We start from the raw sequence: 18,949 nt of genomic DNA, 5'->3' as shown, positions 1-18,949 counted from the left end.
CAGTTAACACCCAGCTTGGACTGGTGAGTCTTTCATCACGCACCCAGTATCACCTCCTCCATAACAGACCCCTGGTAAAGACAAAGCTGCCTTTACTACTTGATGTATACAGAAAATATACACATGAATGAAGAGGGGGGAGGAAAACCTCCTAATTATTCACATTTTAAACATTCCTGACTAACAACATGGCTCTCAGGAGAAGATTAAAGATATTTCTGCCAGGAAACATTGGGTTGCTCCTATCACCAAGGCAACCAGATTGAAGGCATCAAGGAAGAGCTCCAAAATAAACACACGAGAAGTGAAATCAGATCACATTCAGAAATTCATTAGGCTCACTAATTTGCTACAGTTCACACACACATTATCAGTTTTGATGAATGGACATCAGGCACAATGAACATGATCCATTCATATTTTTTTTTTTTTTTTTTTTTTAAAAGATGTCACAGTAGACGTATGTCAGAAAACAATAAGATATATCTTTGTTTAAATGAAAAAAATAAAGAGCAGATCAAATGCTACACCCAGAGAAAATCTCGGAGAAATAGCCTTGGACCGCCGCCAGTGGCTCATCATCATCTTCATCATATCATCCCGTTTGCCTGGAAACAACCACAACCGAGTGCTGTCATGGCAGCCTCCGTTTACCTGCAGACCGCGGCGTCTCAGGATATTCGGCTCATCCATCACTGAAGACAATAAAAAAAAAAACCCAAAGCGGATCTCCGGTCAGTCAGCCCATTCTGCGCTCCGTCCTCACCCCGGGAGCGTGGATACAATCCTCCTCGTTGCTTCTGCACCACCACCGCCACCGCCAACAACTCCTCCCCCTCCCCACCCCACCCCCCCCCGAGGCGAGCTCCACGACCGGCACGAAAAGGTGATCAGTCAGCTGATCAGGTGGCGGAAGGGTAGTTAACCTATTTATTAAGTGAGAACACATGTTGACCCTACCCTGGTGTTGATACTCTGTGATCAGTTGTCAAACTATAGGTGTTACTGTATGTTATTGACATTTATCACACACATAAACACTCATAAGGTCTTGACATGTCCTCTCAAGTCCCCTCAGAAATCATGGTCCTATCTGAGCAAGCCCCAGTCTGGTTAGACGGGGTAGGAGTTTCTAAACAAACCCATGATACCGCACTGCTAAGCGCTGAAAAAGGCATGAAGAGAAACAGAAGCATGCCTTTGTAGCACTGACCTCACCAGAGACACATGCACTCCACTTATTTCCTTCTGATACACGCAGGCTGTTTGTCTACGGCGCGTTGGTTAAAGACAGTTAATCTTCTATTCACCCATCGTGTCAAATAACAGCGTCCGTCTGGTGGAATAACACTTTATCAGAAAGAGGCTGCAGAACAATTGTGCTCTGAAGCTGAATAGCGCAGGCAGCGATTGATCTGCGCCTGTCACCCAGCGGTACTGTGATGTGTTTTGTTTTTTTTTTCCATATGAAACAATGGTTTGTCTCTTGATGTCACATGTCCATTTATGTAAGCCACAAGGATGTGAACCCTTCCTTGTTCCCTTGTGATGATCACTGTTTATCTGAGACCACAAATAGAAAAGAACATGAATGTCAGAAATCAAGCACTTATCGCAGCCTTAATATTTGTCCAGATTTGTATTTTGTTTTTATATATGCGCCATTAAGTTCTTCTTCTGTGTGTTTTGAAAAAGTGGGACTGAATAATCAGATCATAATCAGAAAATGATCTGATTTTGGAAACAGATTGTGTGGGGCAACAACACTCATGAATCACAGTAATCTGTGATGACACAAACAAACTGTACTGCGTCTGATTCAAATGTGCACCTTTTACCCAAACATCAATGTTTTTTTCAGTCTGTACAGTCAGTATATTATTGCAGATCACTGTTCAGGTGTACCAGTTAGTGTGTCTACTGTGTTTCCCCCTTGCCTTTGTTGAACCATTTTTTTTTTCACCAACATAAACAGCATTAAACTCCAGGGCTAGAATCCTAATCAGCCTCGACCCAGGAAGTAATTTCAACCCAGATGACGAGGAAGATGGCTGAATTCCACTGCACTAATACTTCTAATGTACTTGCCTCACATGTTTTTGCACATTTCCGCGAAATGAGACCAAATTCTTGAAGTGAAACGTAAATCTTCTCCAGATTGCGGACAGATTTTGGAGCTAGGAAAGCACAGATTGTAAAGTCTCTTTGTGTCCTTCTGTTGTGCTCTCCATGTGATACAGCGTAGGTCATCTTCATATGCTCCATGCTCATTAGGAGAACCAGTAAAGCCTGAAAGTCATCTCTTCCTGTTCTCACTATGCCCCTGTTCGTAGTTATTTCTGTTTTTCTCCTTGTCTGTATCTTAACCTCATTTATCTGTTTTTATGTCACTGAAAAGTGAAGAGTGGGCGGCACAGTAACGAGGTGTTTAGCACTGATGCCTCACAGCGAGAAGGTCCCAGGTTCAAATCCATGGGCCGGCTGGGCCTTTCTGTGTGGAGTTTGCATGTTCTCCCTGTGTCTGCGTGGGTTCTCTCCAGGTACTCTGGCTTCCTCCCACCATCCAAAGACATGCTGGTTAGGTTAACTGGTGATTCTAAATTGGCCGTAGGTGTGAGTGTGAGTGTGAATGGTTGTCCGGCTCTCTGTGTTAGCCCTGTGATAGACTGGCGACCTGTCCAGGGTGTACCCCGTCTCTCGCCCGATGACTGCTGGGATAGGCTCCAGCAGACCTGCGCAGACCCCGCGACCCTCAACAGGAACAAGCACTGATGCCTCACAGCAAGAAGGTCCCGGGTTCGAATCCATGGGCATTTCTGTGTGGAGTTTGCATGTTCTCCCTGTGCCTGCGTGGGTTCTCTCCGGCTACTCTGGCTTCCTCCCACTGGCTAGCGACAGACTGGCGACCTGTCCAGGCTGTACCCTGCCTCTCGCCCGATGACAGCTGGGATAGGCTCCAGCAGACCCCGCGACCCTTCACAGGACAAGCGGTTACAGAAGATGAATGAAAGAATGAATGAAAAGTAAAGATAAGAAAAAAGAGGTCTACTCTAAATCCAGCCTCGTTCTTGGGTACTGTAAATAAGAAATAGCACAAAAAAATATAAGATTTTAAAAGTGATTATACAGATTTGCAAAAAAAAAAAAAGAGAGAGAGAGAGAGAAGAAGAAGAAGAGTTCAGGGGTTAAATTAGATCCAATCAGGACAACTTTGAATCAATATAACAGCACTGAGCTATTTCACAAAAGAAAACTGTTGCGCTTATACTTGCAGACTTTGTTTTTATAAAGTGTCCACACACATACAGTGTATCACAGTCCACTTGGTCTCTCTCACCTTTAATGAAACGCTTGTGTTTATATTATATTTCCCATCTGCCCTCTGACCAAATAAAGTTGTGCTCATTTGATTAAATTCTGTATTGTAGCTTTAGGATCACAAGAGGGCGCCATGGAACAGTAAGTCAACATAAACTGTGGCGATCTCTGCTTGACTTCCGTTCCATGTGACTCTGAATACATGGGCAAGTAGAGAGAATAGTTTAAAAAGAATGGATATATATGTAAATGAAAGAAACGACAATAATAATTGCTAATTATCATGAACACGTACGTTAGTAAAACAGTTAAAGAAGTATGAAACATATTACAGCTAAGTCTTTCACTGCTTGCAAGTCACGAGTCATTCATTCCTGTGATTGACAGGCTGCATGTCTGAGTTGTTTGCACTTCAATCGTAAAATGTGTTTACATTTGTTAGATTTTTTGTTAGAACTCAAAGTCGGTTAAAATACATTACATGCTGAAAAGAAAAGACGTTATTTGTAGTAGGTAGTAACATCTTGCAAGACTTCCAGGCTGCGCAACGTGCATGATGAAATTCACTGACAGTTCTTTGAAACTGCTCTTTCATGATGACAAAACAATTCGGAGGGGGTTTCCCTCTCTTTCCCGCACGCTACAAGAGATGAAAAGGCAGGAAGAAAGGGGGATGAGAAGAGAGCGAGAGTGCAAAAATACAGTTCAAATAACCGTGCAGGTTTGCATGAGTCACTTTACACCTTTCACACACTTTCGGCTTGCAAAGGTGGCTCACATGATTGTTTCATCAGCTACATGACTCACTGCTCAGAGATTCACATATTACTTCCAGTTAAGTCAACTTGATTGGGGGCAATTTTCTTTAATTTTATGACATATCAGTAGATAATACATATTTTAGCCGTTGTCTTTTGGCATTTTATGGCCAAGCAATAGCAACCCCCACTGCAGAGCCACGTTTCCTTCTCAGACTGTTTAATTTCAGATTTGAATTAACTTCAACACTAAAGAGGAAGTCTCAAGCATGTTACATGTAAAACTGTACAAGCGTGCGTCTTTCTTCTTCATTTCGTAATTTATTTTTGAGCCTTGTCAGCTGCCCAGACATTTATTTGAGAGTTCCTCTGAAGCTCCTTTTTTCACCAAAAGCTTTACCCACAAATATTACGCGATTCTGGTCTATGAAAATGAAAACAACCCGCTCAACTACAGTCCAGTCAACTGTACAGTAACAATAATTACAAAGAGGCCTCATGCCAGGTGATTTACAGCTTTGTTACTGCGGTCACTGAGTCTAATGATGGAAAGGAGGTGAGCAGTGGAAGCAAACCGACCAAAACAGTAGACTTAAAGTAAGCAGTCAGACTTTATAAAGAATTGTTCAGACTGACTCAATTTTCAAATTTCCAGCGCTGCAAGCTCTACCCCTAAACTTCCTGTACTTTTGAAAAGTACAGCCTTGCAAAATTTAGATGCCAAAGTTAGACCCTGGACCCTGCTGTGGAAATACACCGAAGGTTCTTGTGGTGGAAATAAGACTTTTAGTCACTCAAGTTGAATAAGCATTTTCACAGTTAATTTTATCGTTGTGTGGTACACATTTTTCTAGTTTTATGGTTTAATGGTTGCTCAAAATGCTAAACATCCAAGCTCACAGTTTGGCAATAGTGCATCCATAATACCATGTTCCATACATAAATGAAAAGGAACTCTTTATCAGTCGGCCGTCTGGAATGTCCTGAGGTGGAAAGATTAGGGTCATTGACACAGACAGCCACGTAATAGGGTGGGGAAACTACTTTGTAATTAAGCAGAGCAGTGACTCTATTTACGGACAAGAAGCGTGGATTTTCACGTTATTTGCTGATAACTACTTGGCAACGCTCCACAGCGTAGCTGTTGCCCGTGTTAAGCTCTTTGATCTCTCCCATCAATCATTACTGATAAGGCAAGAATGCTGCTCTTTTATCCAACACAGTGGACAGTCTAGGTTGAGATCAGATATGTTTTATGTCTATTTTAAGCATCTGTCTTCACAGAGAGCTCCATTTCATCTTTGTCTTGCTCCTTACATTAGTAGTACGATTATTTAAATTCTGTAAGAACAGACAGACAGTTGTCAGATCAGACAGATGTCTATGGTAAATATCAAGAGAGTTCCCTTTTAACAGTTGAGATAACTCCTTTGCTTCTTTATCTCCTACTTCAACCTTGAGCCATTTCCGGTTTGCACTGGTTTTAGTAGGGATGATCTAAATATAGATAATTTCCACTTTCCACCTTTATTTTTTCTTGCTTTGTTTATTGTGTGCTACCAGTCGGTTCTGTTAGAAAATATGTGCTCAGGTCAGATTGCTCAGTTAACCTGGAGATTCTGGCAGGAACATCCGAGATTTGAGCAAAGCAGCTGAATCCCTTATTATTGTAACTGATTCTTACCTCTCACTGTATTAGGCAGGGTTGCAGGAAACAGAAACACACAGGATCAAAAAAAACTAACACAGGTATAACCCCAGAGATGATGAAACTGGTCAGGGTGTGTCATATGGTCATTTATTTGATTAAGTGATGCATAACTGGATATTCCAGTGACCATAAACTTGTGATGTAACCAAATCTCATTCACAAATCCCTTAATTTAATACCCAGACTCTCACTTCACAAGTGTAAACACAGATGATAAAACACAGGTTTCTGATTGCACATGTCTCATCTTTTGAACTTGTACCTCAATTTGACAAAATGTTGCCTCATAATGACTAAGAGATCACATCAAAAGGCTCACCTGACCAACTGGGGGTGTGGCGACACAGAAACTCTATAAAAAGCATGTCAAGAACCTACCTGGCAGGCTCACCATGCTCAGATCCTACACACTCCTTCGACTCATCACTTGCACACTGCTGCTCCCCACCTCCACATCAGGGGAGAGTCGGCCTCACGTGGTCCACACAGGCACACCCAATGTGGACAGGAAGGACAGTCAGAAGGCCCTGCTACTGGAGGCGGTGAAGACGGGAATACTCAGCTCTTTGGGTATGGACAGGGAGCCCAGGCCAACTCGAAAGGCCTCGGAGCAGGAGTTGAAGAGGATGTATGAGCTCTACAGTGAAAAAATTAAAGAGATGAGAGGAAATTCCAGCCAGCCTGTAAAGAAAACCCTACAATCTACCATAACCACTGTGCTCTTTCCAGGTGAGAACTTTTTTCACACAGATATAATATACCAAAGAGACCTGTGCCTAATTTAGCTGTTCTTCCACTCGAACAGTTTGAGTGAGAGAAGGACAGCAGTTTACCTCTGCAGGTGCAGACAAAGCTATTGTACTGCTGTGGTTATGAATGCTATAAATAACTTCTGTTTCAATAGTTTATGCTCCAGGTGTAGAACTGTGATTCCTGGTACTGATATGTGCAGAACCTAAACATATATAAATGGCTGGAAATAGAAGCTGTAGCCATCAAATAGTCCTTTAAACAAAAGCAAACACATTCCTACAAGCTTTTAGAAATCACCAGCGTAACAGGCACACCTTGTACGCAGTGTTACACTTTGAACATATTTTAATTATTGTCATCAATATGAGTCAACCAATGATAAGACAGCTTTGTTCCGGGCCTTGATGCTAAATGTACTTAATTACAGGACGTCACCAACTTTGCATCTTGTGTGAATTTTTTCTCTGTTTCCGTGGTTTTCAGCAGAGGCGCCAACGGTTCTTCGGAGGCGGAGGCACACAAGGTCAGGTCAACATATCCAGTGGTACAGAGCCGTTTTCCAGGAGGATCCAAACATCCAGAGAGATCTGAGTGTAGCTCGAGCAGAACTGAAGATTTCTACGCAGATTTTAGATAAAGTCAGTTTAGCTGAGCCTGAGGTAAGACAGAAGATTAAAGTTAAAGTCAACGGGGTGAAGCTCTCTCCCGCCTGGACTTACACAGACTCCATACTCCATACCAACATCTCAAGCACTCATGATGTGATAGTGGACATCAGCCCTGATGTGGAGAGGTGGACGACGACTGGTGGTCAGCCACTTGTTGTGGATGTAGGGATGGTTGTGCATAACAGAGGCGCCTCGCATCCAGTCATTTCTCTGGAATTGGGCCTCACGCAGCCCAAACCGAGGCTGCGTCGCTCCAACAAGGAAGACGAGTGCGACGAAAGAGGATGGTGCTGCCGGAAGTCAATCAACGTGTCCTTTAAAGACATCGGCTGGACGGACTGGGTGGTGGCCCCGGTTGAATACACGATGCATTTCTGTGACGGCACCTGCCCCCACAACTACAAGCCGGCGAGTATGCACACGCAGGTCAAGTCCCGACTGCACCTGATTACCAAAGGAGGGACTCCTCACCCCTGCTGTGTGCCGGCAGCTTACGAGCCCATGGTCCTCATGCACTATGACAGCGAGGGAAGGTTGAAACTGACTCCTTTCAACGACTTTATTGTCAGTAAATGTCACTGTGCCTGAGGAGAAGTCATTTTCACATCAAGTTCTAACTTCTGAGAATCAGTTTCTGTTAGAGAAAAATATGTTACATGAGGAAAACAACACTGATGGAGTTGTAAAAGATGTATTTTATCTCTAGATAACTTAAATTGATCCACTATTACTTGATTTTGAAAAGGAAACTAATGTTACTGCTATTGTTCAAAGAGTGGAGCAGTGCATTAATATCTTTGCATTTATAATTATTTATTGACGTTCTATTTATGGTGTTATTTTGTTGTAGTTGTGTTATGTTACAGCATATTTGGTTACAATTCAACTGTACTGGACTGCATTGCTTAAGATATTTTGCTTGATGTCTCACACATTTCAACAATTACATGGAAATAAATGTTGCTGTTTATTCATGCTGAACTGCTGCACTCGAAGACGCCAACATGTACATTTCAGAATAAAAGCATGAGTATGGCATTTTCTCATACTTGTCATTCATCTACAGGAACAATATCAATTGCTTTAGGTCAGGAAGGTCAAGGCCAAGTGCCTGAGAAACCGGAGTGTAAAGATATGATAAGTTCATGTTTGCCTTGACTGTTAAAGGACGAGACCAATAAGGGAAACGTCAAGTTGCAAAAAGAGAAACGTTTCCTGTACATGTGAAAACTACACAGCTTTCATATTATTAATGACGATACTATAAATACAGATGCATGAGAGATTCATCAAAGTTTGTGTCTGTAATATTTGCTTTTAAGCGCTGCTGAGAACAAACAGTAACGCTCAAGGTTTGGAGTTAAAAGCGTACTGACAGAGCCCTGCGATTCCTATGAAGTGAAAGAGATGACATCAGAAGCATGCTCCTATAAACTATGTTTATAGTTTAATTGTTCCAAGAAAAGCACTTCATCGTATTTATCTTTGTATGGGTAAAGGTCACTTAAACCCGAGCATATGTGATTTGAAATTAATAGAATTACTGTATTAAAAAGGTGGGACATGCTGAGAGATCCGGTATGACTGAATAAATAGGCAGATGAATGAATATATGATTAATCAGAGCTGCAGGAACAAATGCTAACTGGAAGTGCTATTTTCTAGTGGTAAATATAGACCTCTGTCCAGTAAGTGCTCATTCACTTCTTTGTTTTTGATCCTTTTTTTTTTGTTGTCCCTCTTTGTTTCGAGGATGACGTCCTCAGCTGTGACACGACTCTGGGGGAGTGAAAAGATCATTTTGACCCCCAGTGTTTGGCTTTCTCTTGGTTTCAATCCTCACATCCTCCCTGGAAAATTATGTGACATTATTTAAAAGGAAGCTATTTTTTTTCTACAACCCCCTCTAGAAAAGAGCACGTCTGTCCGATTGTTTAGCAGCTTTAATATTTAATTTGCGTTCATTTATAAGACAGCGGGATTCAAATTCCAAACGGCAAGAAAGAATTTCACATCCTCTCCGGAGGTCTAGTCTGAAAAACTGATGAACCACAAGCGTGAAGTTTTGCTGACGCTTGTATTTTTTTGGAGGGCTCACTGGTGTGTATGCTAGACATGTCTGTGTGCAAAACCACATTTCTTCTTTTGGTTTTTTAAAAATGCTTTTTGATACTTTTCCTGTTTTCACTCTTGCCACACACAAAACAGCGGCTATTGGCTAATAATAAGTGAACATCATTTTCGTGCCTTTCGTGTCTCGTCTCAGCAGAGCCTAAACCAGAGTGATAAACCATTGCTGGTAATAACAATTCATAGAAGTTTTATACAGGAAAGCTGTCTGTGTTCATTTAATGCAGTCAAAAGCAATGTAACCTAAATCAGCGATGCAGCTGTAGACGGTGAAAACACTGGCAGCAAAATGAGCTAATGGCAAAATGTCACTAAACACATAAATGGATGTGTAAACACAGTGAATACAACCACCCATGCATTTCACGATGTGCATCAGCTTACTGAAGTGTGTTCGTACTGTAAATGTGGAGCATAAAAAAGTGTTTTTCCGTAGATTTATTTTAAACATGCCCGCTTACTGAAGAAAATATATTCAAGTTGACATCTGTGAAAAAATAAAAAGCAGAATACTGTACATGCTTGACTTTATTCACTGGACTACACGGTCCACACTTCTCCTATAAAAGGTGACAAAAGTGACTCACCAGAAACATCGGATGTATAACGAGAACAACATAAAACAGCCAAATCTAATCAGCAGACTAATTAGCTTGTATTGCTGCGTCCAAAACAGTCATACCTTGAACTGTGGCAAAAACAATAGCAATCAAATACGTGTACAAACAGCAAAATGTAATGGCAGTGTAGATGTAACAGAAAATAAGTAACAATAATTGCATATAGTAAAAGTTTACGGATGACATCCAATAATACTGAAGGCATACAGGCACACATTTCTTCCGGATAGTCAATAAATTCTGTTTACAGTCAGTCCATTAAAAAGCAGCTTTGTAACTTTATGCATTTATACATATATATATATATATATATACATAAATTTCATTAATTAATAGAGAAGTGTCCTATGAATTTGGATCAATATACACGTCTTCACCCGGGGATTCTGTGCGGAAGGTATATGACGGATCATTGAGGTATACTCCATCATCTGCTGAATCACACTGCAGGTACACATCCTCTTCAGGTTCGATGGGTGGACTTTTGAGAAACAATAAATCATAATGAGGACAATGTTCCTTCCAGAAAGCAATACTCAGATGTGAAACTCTTATGAAACATGACAAACACGATGTAAACCGAGCGGATTTCCTTCACCCGCTATCTATTCTTGCTTAGAGACAAACTCCAGCAGTGAGTCATCAGCCGACGTGTTTGATAAATAGATTTTGAACTGCATAAAACAGAAGAGCAGTGCATTTGCAAGTATTACAACAGGACCGTGTAAAACAGGGAAACACACACAGCGTTTCTGTTTCCCTCTATTCGGTCTGATCGAAACAACTTTTTAGCAAAATTTAACCACATGTAAACACTTAGTACAGCTTACCTGCTCTGGTCTGCGGGTGGCCGTCTGTAGCCAGTATTTTCGTAGATAGGGGCCTGGGCCTGCTGTATTGACTGCTCCTGCTGTATTGACTGCTCCTGCTGTACTGACTGCTCCATCACCACACTGCTGTACTGATGTGGAACAGTTTGCGGGGCGTTTGGGGTATCCTCCTTTGTGTGGCTGCGTCCGTTTCCAAATGGCAAAATCCTCCTGATTCTCTCAAACATTTTATAAACGATCACACCAGCGATGATGACCACCAGAAAGAAGAATGTAAGTCCCACAGCTAAACCTGCATTCGATGAGTGGGTCACAGGCAGGTCTGTGCAATTTCCCGGTGGGCAAGTGCCATTATGCGCCATGATCTGCAATTGTGAAAAATATAGAATAAAGTTTCTTAATATTATTCTATATATAATCATAATCATTTATACACAACAGGACAATTGGTATTTTGTAGTGAGAGAACAACTTGCAAGAGCAGAGACGGGCATTAGGTTTAAATCTGTTTGTTATTCTTGGTTTGCTATCTAATAAACAAATAAGACATAACCTTGTGATAATGTTTATTACCTCGGAAACAGAAAACTAAATTATATTACAACATTTCCATTCAGAACGTGAGATAAAATTGAAACCAAACATGTGAGCCAAGTCAAACAGATCTCTGGGAACGTTCAAGTCAATAAAACTCCAATCTTACCATCAAGGCTCCAGCGATGTGGGTCAAGGTCTAAGCGGGGAAGGAAGTTAAATAGTTTGTCTTGAACACCTCACACTTGCAATGGTGAAGTTCCCTTTTTAATGAAATCATGGAACTGGGCAAAAGAGTTGAAACCAGATGATTTCCTGTAAATGCACTTACTGAAAATAGATGCTGCTGACAGGAGCTGAATTAGTTTTACAGTGACTAAATAGAGGAAAATCCAACCTGACCAATGAGTCGCTTGTGATTTTAGCTTGACTGTAAATAGTTGACGATAAAAAACAGATTCTGATCAGTAGAAAATTTGGATTAAATTTGTATTTCTTACTTTAAAAGTAAAAGGGTGAAAGTATTTTAAAATTCGAATGACTTAAAGAAAGGAAATACTCACTTCCCCATCCATCCAGCTGTCTTCATAAGTGACTGTCAAACTATTAAAGTGAAATTACCCACTTTGAGTGACAGAAAGAGGAGTAAACTTGCTGGTTGGTTCAACAGGATCTTTGTCTCCCTCTGCTGTCAGTCTTGGCCCACGCATGACGAACACACAACTGCATGCTGCATTATCTCATTTCAGACTCTGCAGGTATTGTAATTCATATTGGCTGACAAACTATAACTAAGTTTCTTTTGCAAGATCTGCAAGAAACAGTCCCGTCCAAATGGCTGTCACAGCTAGTTTACAAAACTACACATAGAGGTGTCAGTTTCATTTCTGTTGAAGTGTTATAGCTTCAAAACGACCACTCAGACCAACCCAGAAACATGTAACACGTCAGTAATGCATAGTATTATTTTTACAGTTACAATTATAACTACACGACGTCAACTGCGTGTTCGTATTAATTCATACAGGGACAAGGTTGCATGCCAGTGACCAGACAGATTAATTGCAGAACTGCAGTAGGTGTTATTATTATTTATCTATTTATTTTTTTTTTTTAATGAAATGTCATGATGAGGTGAAACTTAATCTGGTTGTGATACTTTATGAGCAGTATACCTGCAAACCCAGAAAAAGATGATACCAGCTAAACATGAGGATGGTTGTGGTTGTGATTATAAAATTAATTCATTCATTCATCCTTCGTCTGTAACCGCTTATTCCTGTTAAGGGTCGCGGGGTCTGCTGGAGCCTATCCCAGCTGTCAACCATTCACGCTCACACCTACGGCCAATTTAGAATCACCAATGAACCTAATGAGCATGTCTTTGGACGTGATTATAAAATGTGGGTTCAAAAACATAAATAAATCTGATTTGCTTGAAAAAAGGGGAAATCAGAGCACTGAGCAGTACGAACATTTATGAAAGAGCTGAGCAGACAACACAAGTGTAACAAAGACATTCTTTGTGAAACGACGACTTTCAACAAAATGGAAATACTAACTGTGCTGTTACCAATTTTTCAACAATCAGCTTCCTTCACTGGGCCTTCCTGGTTCACAAGAATTAACTCTATTCTTGATACATCCGTTACCATGTACTCAGCACCACAAACACCGTCCACACCAAGGTGTTAGAAAAAGTGTTTAGATGTTTAAAGGAACTTGCAGACTTTCAGGTTTAACAAATAAAGTGAAGTGAAACGTTCAGCTGCTTACAAACTGAGATGCTGCTGGTTGCTTTGCTCTTATTGTTCCTGCATCATGTTATAGATAGATAAACATGAACAATATCTGAGGAAGGACAGCTGGGAACAGGACTCCTCAACAACATGTGGGTTTCCTCATTTAAACAGGCCTTTACAAACACGCGCAACTTCAAGCCTTCACCCCCCTGGAGGCTTATTCAGCAATAACAGACTCCTTCTCTCCACCTGCCCTGAAGTCGCTTCTTTTTCTATGTTGCCATGGTTACTTTACAACCAAATTACACTCTATTTAATGGCAGGTGAAACAGCTCCACTGTGCCTTCAGCACCTGGAGAAAAAAAAAAAAAAAGGAAGAAACAATAACTGTATGTGTAGTGTTTGGCCTCTAAGGAAAATCAAATGCTTGATATATTTTATTTTACTTGTGAATATGCATGCGAGGTGTTTTTACTGATATTGATACACTGCCATAAATAAAAAACATAGCTGTCTTGGTGCCATAAATGCAGATGTCTTTGTGGCGGCTGCTGCAGTAAGTGTGAGAGTGAAATTCTCACCGCAGTCAAGTGTGGGCATGCAGAGACCTTGTTGATCAGTTATTATAAGATTCTCTGGGGGAAATAATTAATTGGAATAATTAAATGACAGCAATACTGCCACCTCTTTTGTTCGCACGCGAGCACATTGTAGAGTGTGCTGTCCGTTTCGGTTTGTGAGTCTTCAGGCAAAGCAGAAGGAGAAAAACACTATTGTGACACTATTTATTTTCAGTCAGCACGGATGCATTTACACTTGCAGACACTCACTCTCTCTGGCCTGAACCTTTAAGTTAAGCAAAAAAAAAAAACGAAGCCCATGCATGCCAAGAAAAGCTTTAAAGAAAACCTGACTTTATGCACTCTGTATATACACCACTTTATTTAGCCATAGACACCAATAGACACAATACAATAGCTATTTGTTGCCATTGAAAGTAATTGTCATTGCTAAATAATAATAATAATAATAATAATTTGTAGTGTGTAAAGGCATATACAATTGCAGAAAACGGTGTAAAATATAATCTGTGTAAAATGTGCTGTATACATTTTGCGTTTATTCCGCAGTCCAGATGTGCGGTGCGCCTCCGATACACCCCCGCGCAGAGACGTGAGCACGTAAAGCCTCGGCGACGGAGATGCGTCAAGTTAGCCAGACACAGCGCAAGAAAAACACCGGAAACCGCAGGAGTTCGACTTCACAATAAAAGCATGCCTTGTTGCAGTGAAATCGAGTTCTATTCAATTTCAATCAGGCAAACATTTTTCAGCTTTAAGCCATGCGTTTTGCCCCCAACTTGCAATATGTTCCCGACACTTCAGGAACATACACTGAAGTCGAACATATTAATAATGGCAGCGTTTGATTTGGGCAGGGCTCTGCTTTCGTGCATGCATGCAGAATTAAAAAGCACCAATTAAATTAGTGAAAAAGCTCTTTTCAGAATCGCTGTAATAATCAGAAATGACTTTACTGACAAGTGACACCGAATGAAATTTGTCTTTGGGTTTGGTAAAAAACAACAACAACAACAACAACAAAAAAAAAAACAATTAGCATAGTAAGAGAATACAAGACATATATAAAAACAGGTACTGTACAGTTTTAAGCTTTTCATTCAGCAGATTTCAGATTCAGATCCCAGATACCAGTTTCACAGCTTCCATTTAGACACGTCAAAGCATTTGAGACTGAATTGGCAGCAGCTTTGACATGTTGAAGCAGGAAAAGCACAGGTGTGATTGACAACTTAAATAGTGGCTGTATTCCATTTAGGCAAGCCAGGTCTGAGGTTTTGGTTTTGAACGTGACATTTCACAGGAGAAGCTTTAAAAGACACTAAATGGAACAGAGCCTTCGTTAATGGTACATTTTGACTTGAGTAGGAGCACAGGTGTCACATGTGTGCAAAATGTCTGTCATGGGAAAAAAAAAAAACTATGTTGAAACCCAAGACAGGATACCTCTCATAAATCAAGTTCAGGCATGTACACAGCCTCATTGCCCTGCACAAATTAAAATATTCTCCAAACCTTTCTGTACTTAGTGCAGGATAATGTTTGCTAACATGGTAGCTATAGATACCACACAAGCTGCTGTTATATCAGGTAATTGAGGCCTGTATATATAATTTATATTCTTATCCTTCTCTGTTTCTTGTACATTTGTTCATATGCTAATATGATAATTTGTACATTTTGGCTTACACTATTTCTATTTTAACTTACTAGATTTTATTCTACTTATTTTTTATTTCTATTTTATTTAATTTAATCTTTTCTTTTTACCTGAGGTTCTTAAGAGTGTGTTTTTTATGTACAACTAAGCTACTGTAACCAAGCCATTTCCCTTGTGGATCAATAAAGTTTATCTAAGTCTAAGTCTAAGTCTAACCTATTAGCAAAAATGTTAGCCAACATGATAGCTTTAATTACCTGACAGTCTGCTCTGGTATACCAGGGCAGTGACTCCGTGAGCCTTTTTATCTAATAACATTGTGTTCACATACTACAAGTGTTGCTGGGCCACTTTTTTTTTTTTTTTTTGCTTATAGTTGGTCAAAAACCTGTTACTTTAACCTGCACTTACTCTTTTGTTGCGTGGCCAATCTCTAACCGGAAGCGGTGCGTCCTCCCTCCGTGCTACTTGACACTGACCATTGAAGGAAAACGGAGCAGAAGAGCGAAACATGGCGACTTCGAACAATCCGCGGAAATTCAGCGAGAAAATCGCTTTACACAACCAGAAGCAGGCGGAGGAAACGGCGGCGTTTGAAGAAGTGATGAAAGACCTCAGCATTACGCGAGCGGCGAGGGTAACGACATCGCCTCTTGCCTTTTCTCCTTCCTCTTCTTCGTTTGTTTTCAGCGAGCTGTCAGATATGCGTTCGTATCGCGGCGGCGGCGGCGGCGGCAGCACGCAGCCAGGGCAGAATAGGTAAACAATAACAAACGACGCTTCCTGCCAGCTGCTGCGTCTTTCTCCCGCAGGCAGAGCTGGCTGGAGGATGCGGTCCTGAAATGTAAATGTGGATGACAGGAAGCCTCGTCCTAAAAAAAAAAAAAAAAAAAAGTTATTACATTTTTTTTTTTGTCCCACGCAAGTGCAAAGCGGAGGGGCGTGCGTGCGTTGTCTGACAGCGCGCGCACAACTGCAGCGAGGATTTTCTCATCGTCTCGTGCTCACAGATGAGATGCAATCACCACGTTACCCACCAAAATAGAAACAGGCGCACGTTTTGTGTTACCGAACCGACCACGGCGCGTGTGTTGTATGTCTTCGTGTGTGTTAGTGATGTGGGGTGAGGTGTTTATGTTCGCCGCGGCTTCGCGAACTTGTCTGACAGGTCTTCGGGCCTGTGTGCTCTGCAACAAGAGTGACATTTACAGCAAAGATGAAGGCCAGCAGATTATGTGGAGTTTAAGCCACATACAGCGCAGGCCTCCAAAATACTAAATCCTATGGAGGAGGCAGGGCTCCGGCAGAGACCGAGCAGGATGCACACTGCAGCTGGCAGCGTATATAGAGAACAGGAGCAATGCGTGTGGAAAATATATAATAATGCACTCACTTGCCAGTTCATTAGGTACACCAGTGAAAAGGGAATGCACCCTAAATCCTGCACTAAATCCTCCTTCGTGGCTGTTATAATGTAGTTTATGTTGAAACAGTATCATCTGTTCGGTCATTCTGGAGGATGTAGTTTGTGCTGCTGTTCAACCAATAGGGCTATCAATTTACATAGACAAACATGCATCCGTACAATACAATTCAGTAGTTCTACAAACCAGCTCATCAGTTGAATCGGCAGCTCTCTCAGTAATTTTTAAACAGATGCTGAATGCCATAACCTTCATAAAGCCGAGATCTAGTGCAGGACTGTTTAATATTACAATGCATTCATTTTCACTAGTGTATCTAATGAACCGGCGAGCGAGCGTATATCCCTGGCTCTCCTTTGATACAGAGTTCCCACTGGATTATTTGCATTGTAGCAGCCTAAGCTTATGTTCCATCAAATCTATTTATTTAGGCTCTGTGTCAGACAAGCTCCTCTTATAGGCTTTCTTTGACATGCCACATTAGGGTAAAAAGCAGTGGGGTACATACTAACAGTTAATAGTATGTTTTGTGCATGGTGGCATGCATCAGTAGCACGCTGGAATGTCCTGATGGGACACCAGAGCATAAGGAGTCATTGTTAATGCTGTTAGTAACACCTGTGCTTTTCCTGCAGAGACAAGTCATTACGTCCGCTGCAGAAATAAAAGGTTCTATTCATGAAGCTTAATCAGATGTCTGGATTTTGTTCCTGATTACTACAATGACAAAAACCGTAGTGGCTTTATTCGATTTTCAGCAACCTGATTAGTGAATGTAATGCATGAGAATTATTATAACTAATGATATTAAAATCATAGGATCGGGCCAGTCGGTCCTGACTGAAAGTCCGCTGTCTCGTTCTTTTTGTGGAGTTTCATTACTGCAGATATTAAGGAGCTCTTGTCTGAGCCCAACTTAGACCTGTGGGAAGTGGGCCTCAGGTTTAGAGTTTCACCCTCTTCACCCCGTCGCCTCCCACTCCCCTCCAGTGTCACTTGAATTTTCTCTCTCTTTCTGTTCTCTCTGTAACTCTCTGCTGGTTGTGGTGCAAAAGATTTGGACTCGTGTCTTCTTGATCCCGTGATGTTAACAATATGTAATCCTTCGTGTGGTTCGAGAAATAAACTCTGAGGTCGGAGGCTTATCAAAATACCCCCGGTGATGCAGGCATAGTAATTGTTATTATTAGATTTTCTGCCTTGCCAACAGTGACCAGTGGGCTTGAATGAGATAGTTTAATTGACCGGTTATGGGTTGCCCTAATGGGAAATGGAAAGGGAGGTTGTTTAGAAACCGTTACAAAGCTTTAGAGGGTTTGGTTGTGGAAATTCGCAGGCAATTCAGTTGATAATGATAATCTGTAAAATCACTTTTCTTCCACCTTAAATTCTTAAATCTCTCCATGCTCACAGTTATTAAACTGATTATTGTGAGGACTACTGTTAACAAAGCAGCCTGCGACAAACTTTGCCAGTCTTTAAAATTAGCAAATGTCTGTCTTCATTTTAGCACCTCAAACTGATGAGGTGCTAAGCGAAGGAAATATAAATAAACATTGCTTTACCAGTGTTGCCATCGATAGAACACAATCACACAGTCATAGGGAGTATCTGTTTCAGCATTTGGCTTTAAATGTTCGGGGAGACTACATTCAGATGTCACTGTGAACTATTCCTGCCCCCATCCCGTAGTTTTAGGCCTGCGGTGTGTTTATAGCCTGCGTATTGTTTTGCTTGCACTGGAGCGTGAACTTCTTTCAACTGAGAAACTCACTGATTTCTTTTCTGAAGCTCCCTTTATTGTCTCTACTTAACTGATGTTGTTCTGCTTGCAGTTACAGTTGCAGAAGACAAAGTATTTGCAGCTGGGACAGAACCGTGGGCAGTACTACGGGGGCTCTCTGCCAAACGTCAATCAGATCGGAAACAGCTCTGTTGATATGACTTTTCAGGTAAGCAATCGATACCGTCAACAATTAACATATCAATTAAAATACTGTGCAAAATATGTACAGTATTTCACTTGGATTAAGATTTATAATAATCATCCAAAATTGTTTAATTTGTGTGGCTCATAATATCCTATAATATTTTTTTTGTTTTACTCGTTTCCTAAACAAAATATCCTTCTACAGAGGAAGTGACATGCCGTACTTTGTGTGTGTCACTTATGTAAACAGTATATAAGCAGAAGGAGCAGAGTAAATATACCAAGCCACC

At 41.0% G+C, this 18,949-nt stretch overlaps 3 protein-coding genes across 6 annotated transcripts in view; 2 read left to right on the top strand and 1 right to left on the bottom strand.

The window, feature by feature from the left end:
* The first annotated feature begins 5,713 nt into the window (after positions 1-5,713).
* Positions 5,714-7,998, top strand: gdf15 (Growth differentiation factor-15). The gene is made up of 2 exons (XM_084546081.1): positions 5,714-6,516; positions 7,024-7,998. Exons 1-2 carry the CDS (start codon positions 6,180-6,182, stop codon positions 7,794-7,796), a joined length of 1,110 nt encoding a protein of 369 aa, XP_084402207.1. The 5' UTR covers positions 5,714-6,179; the 3' UTR covers positions 7,797-7,998.
* An 824-nt stretch (positions 7,999-8,822) lies between these two features.
* On the bottom strand, positions 8,823-15,824 carry LOC311489621 (uncharacterized protein). 2 transcript variants are annotated; one of them, XM_084546779.1, is made up of 4 exons: positions 11,886-11,906; positions 11,492-11,606; positions 10,789-11,153; positions 8,823-10,439 (listed from the first exon to the last, which is right to left on the bottom strand). In XM_084546779.1, exons 2-4 carry the CDS (start codon positions 11,492-11,494, stop codon positions 10,304-10,306), a joined length of 504 nt encoding a protein of 167 aa, XP_084402905.1. In that variant the 5' UTR covers positions 11,495-11,606; positions 11,886-11,906; the 3' UTR covers positions 8,823-10,303. The 2 variants fall into 2 exon arrangements, 1 of the variants encoding a protein (XP_084402905.1); XR_014699130.1 differs by adding an exon at positions 15,717-15,824 and having other exon boundaries at positions 10,789-13,416.
* The window catches only part of crtc1a (CREB regulated transcription coactivator 1a), a 22,940-nt gene continuing 17,972 nt past the window's right edge, over positions 13,982-18,949 (top strand). For all 3 annotated transcript variants that reach the window (XM_084546777.1, XM_084546778.1, XM_084546776.1), the window contains exons 1-2: positions 13,982-15,942; positions 18,565-18,681. In XM_084546777.1, coding sequence (XP_084402903.1) covers positions 15,817-15,942; positions 18,565-18,681 — 243 coding nt within the window. In that variant the 5' untranslated portion in view covers positions 13,982-15,816. The remainder of the gene's footprint in view (positions 15,943-18,564; positions 18,682-18,949) is intronic.

Source organism: Chelon labrosus, assembly GCF_963514085.1.
Source record: "Chelon labrosus genome assembly, chromosome: 6".
Taxonomy (NCBI): Eukaryota; Metazoa; Chordata; class Actinopteri; order Mugiliformes; family Mugilidae; genus Chelon; species Chelon labrosus.
Note: the sequence above shows the minus strand (reverse complement) of the source record. Positions and strands in the feature narration are given on the sequence as shown.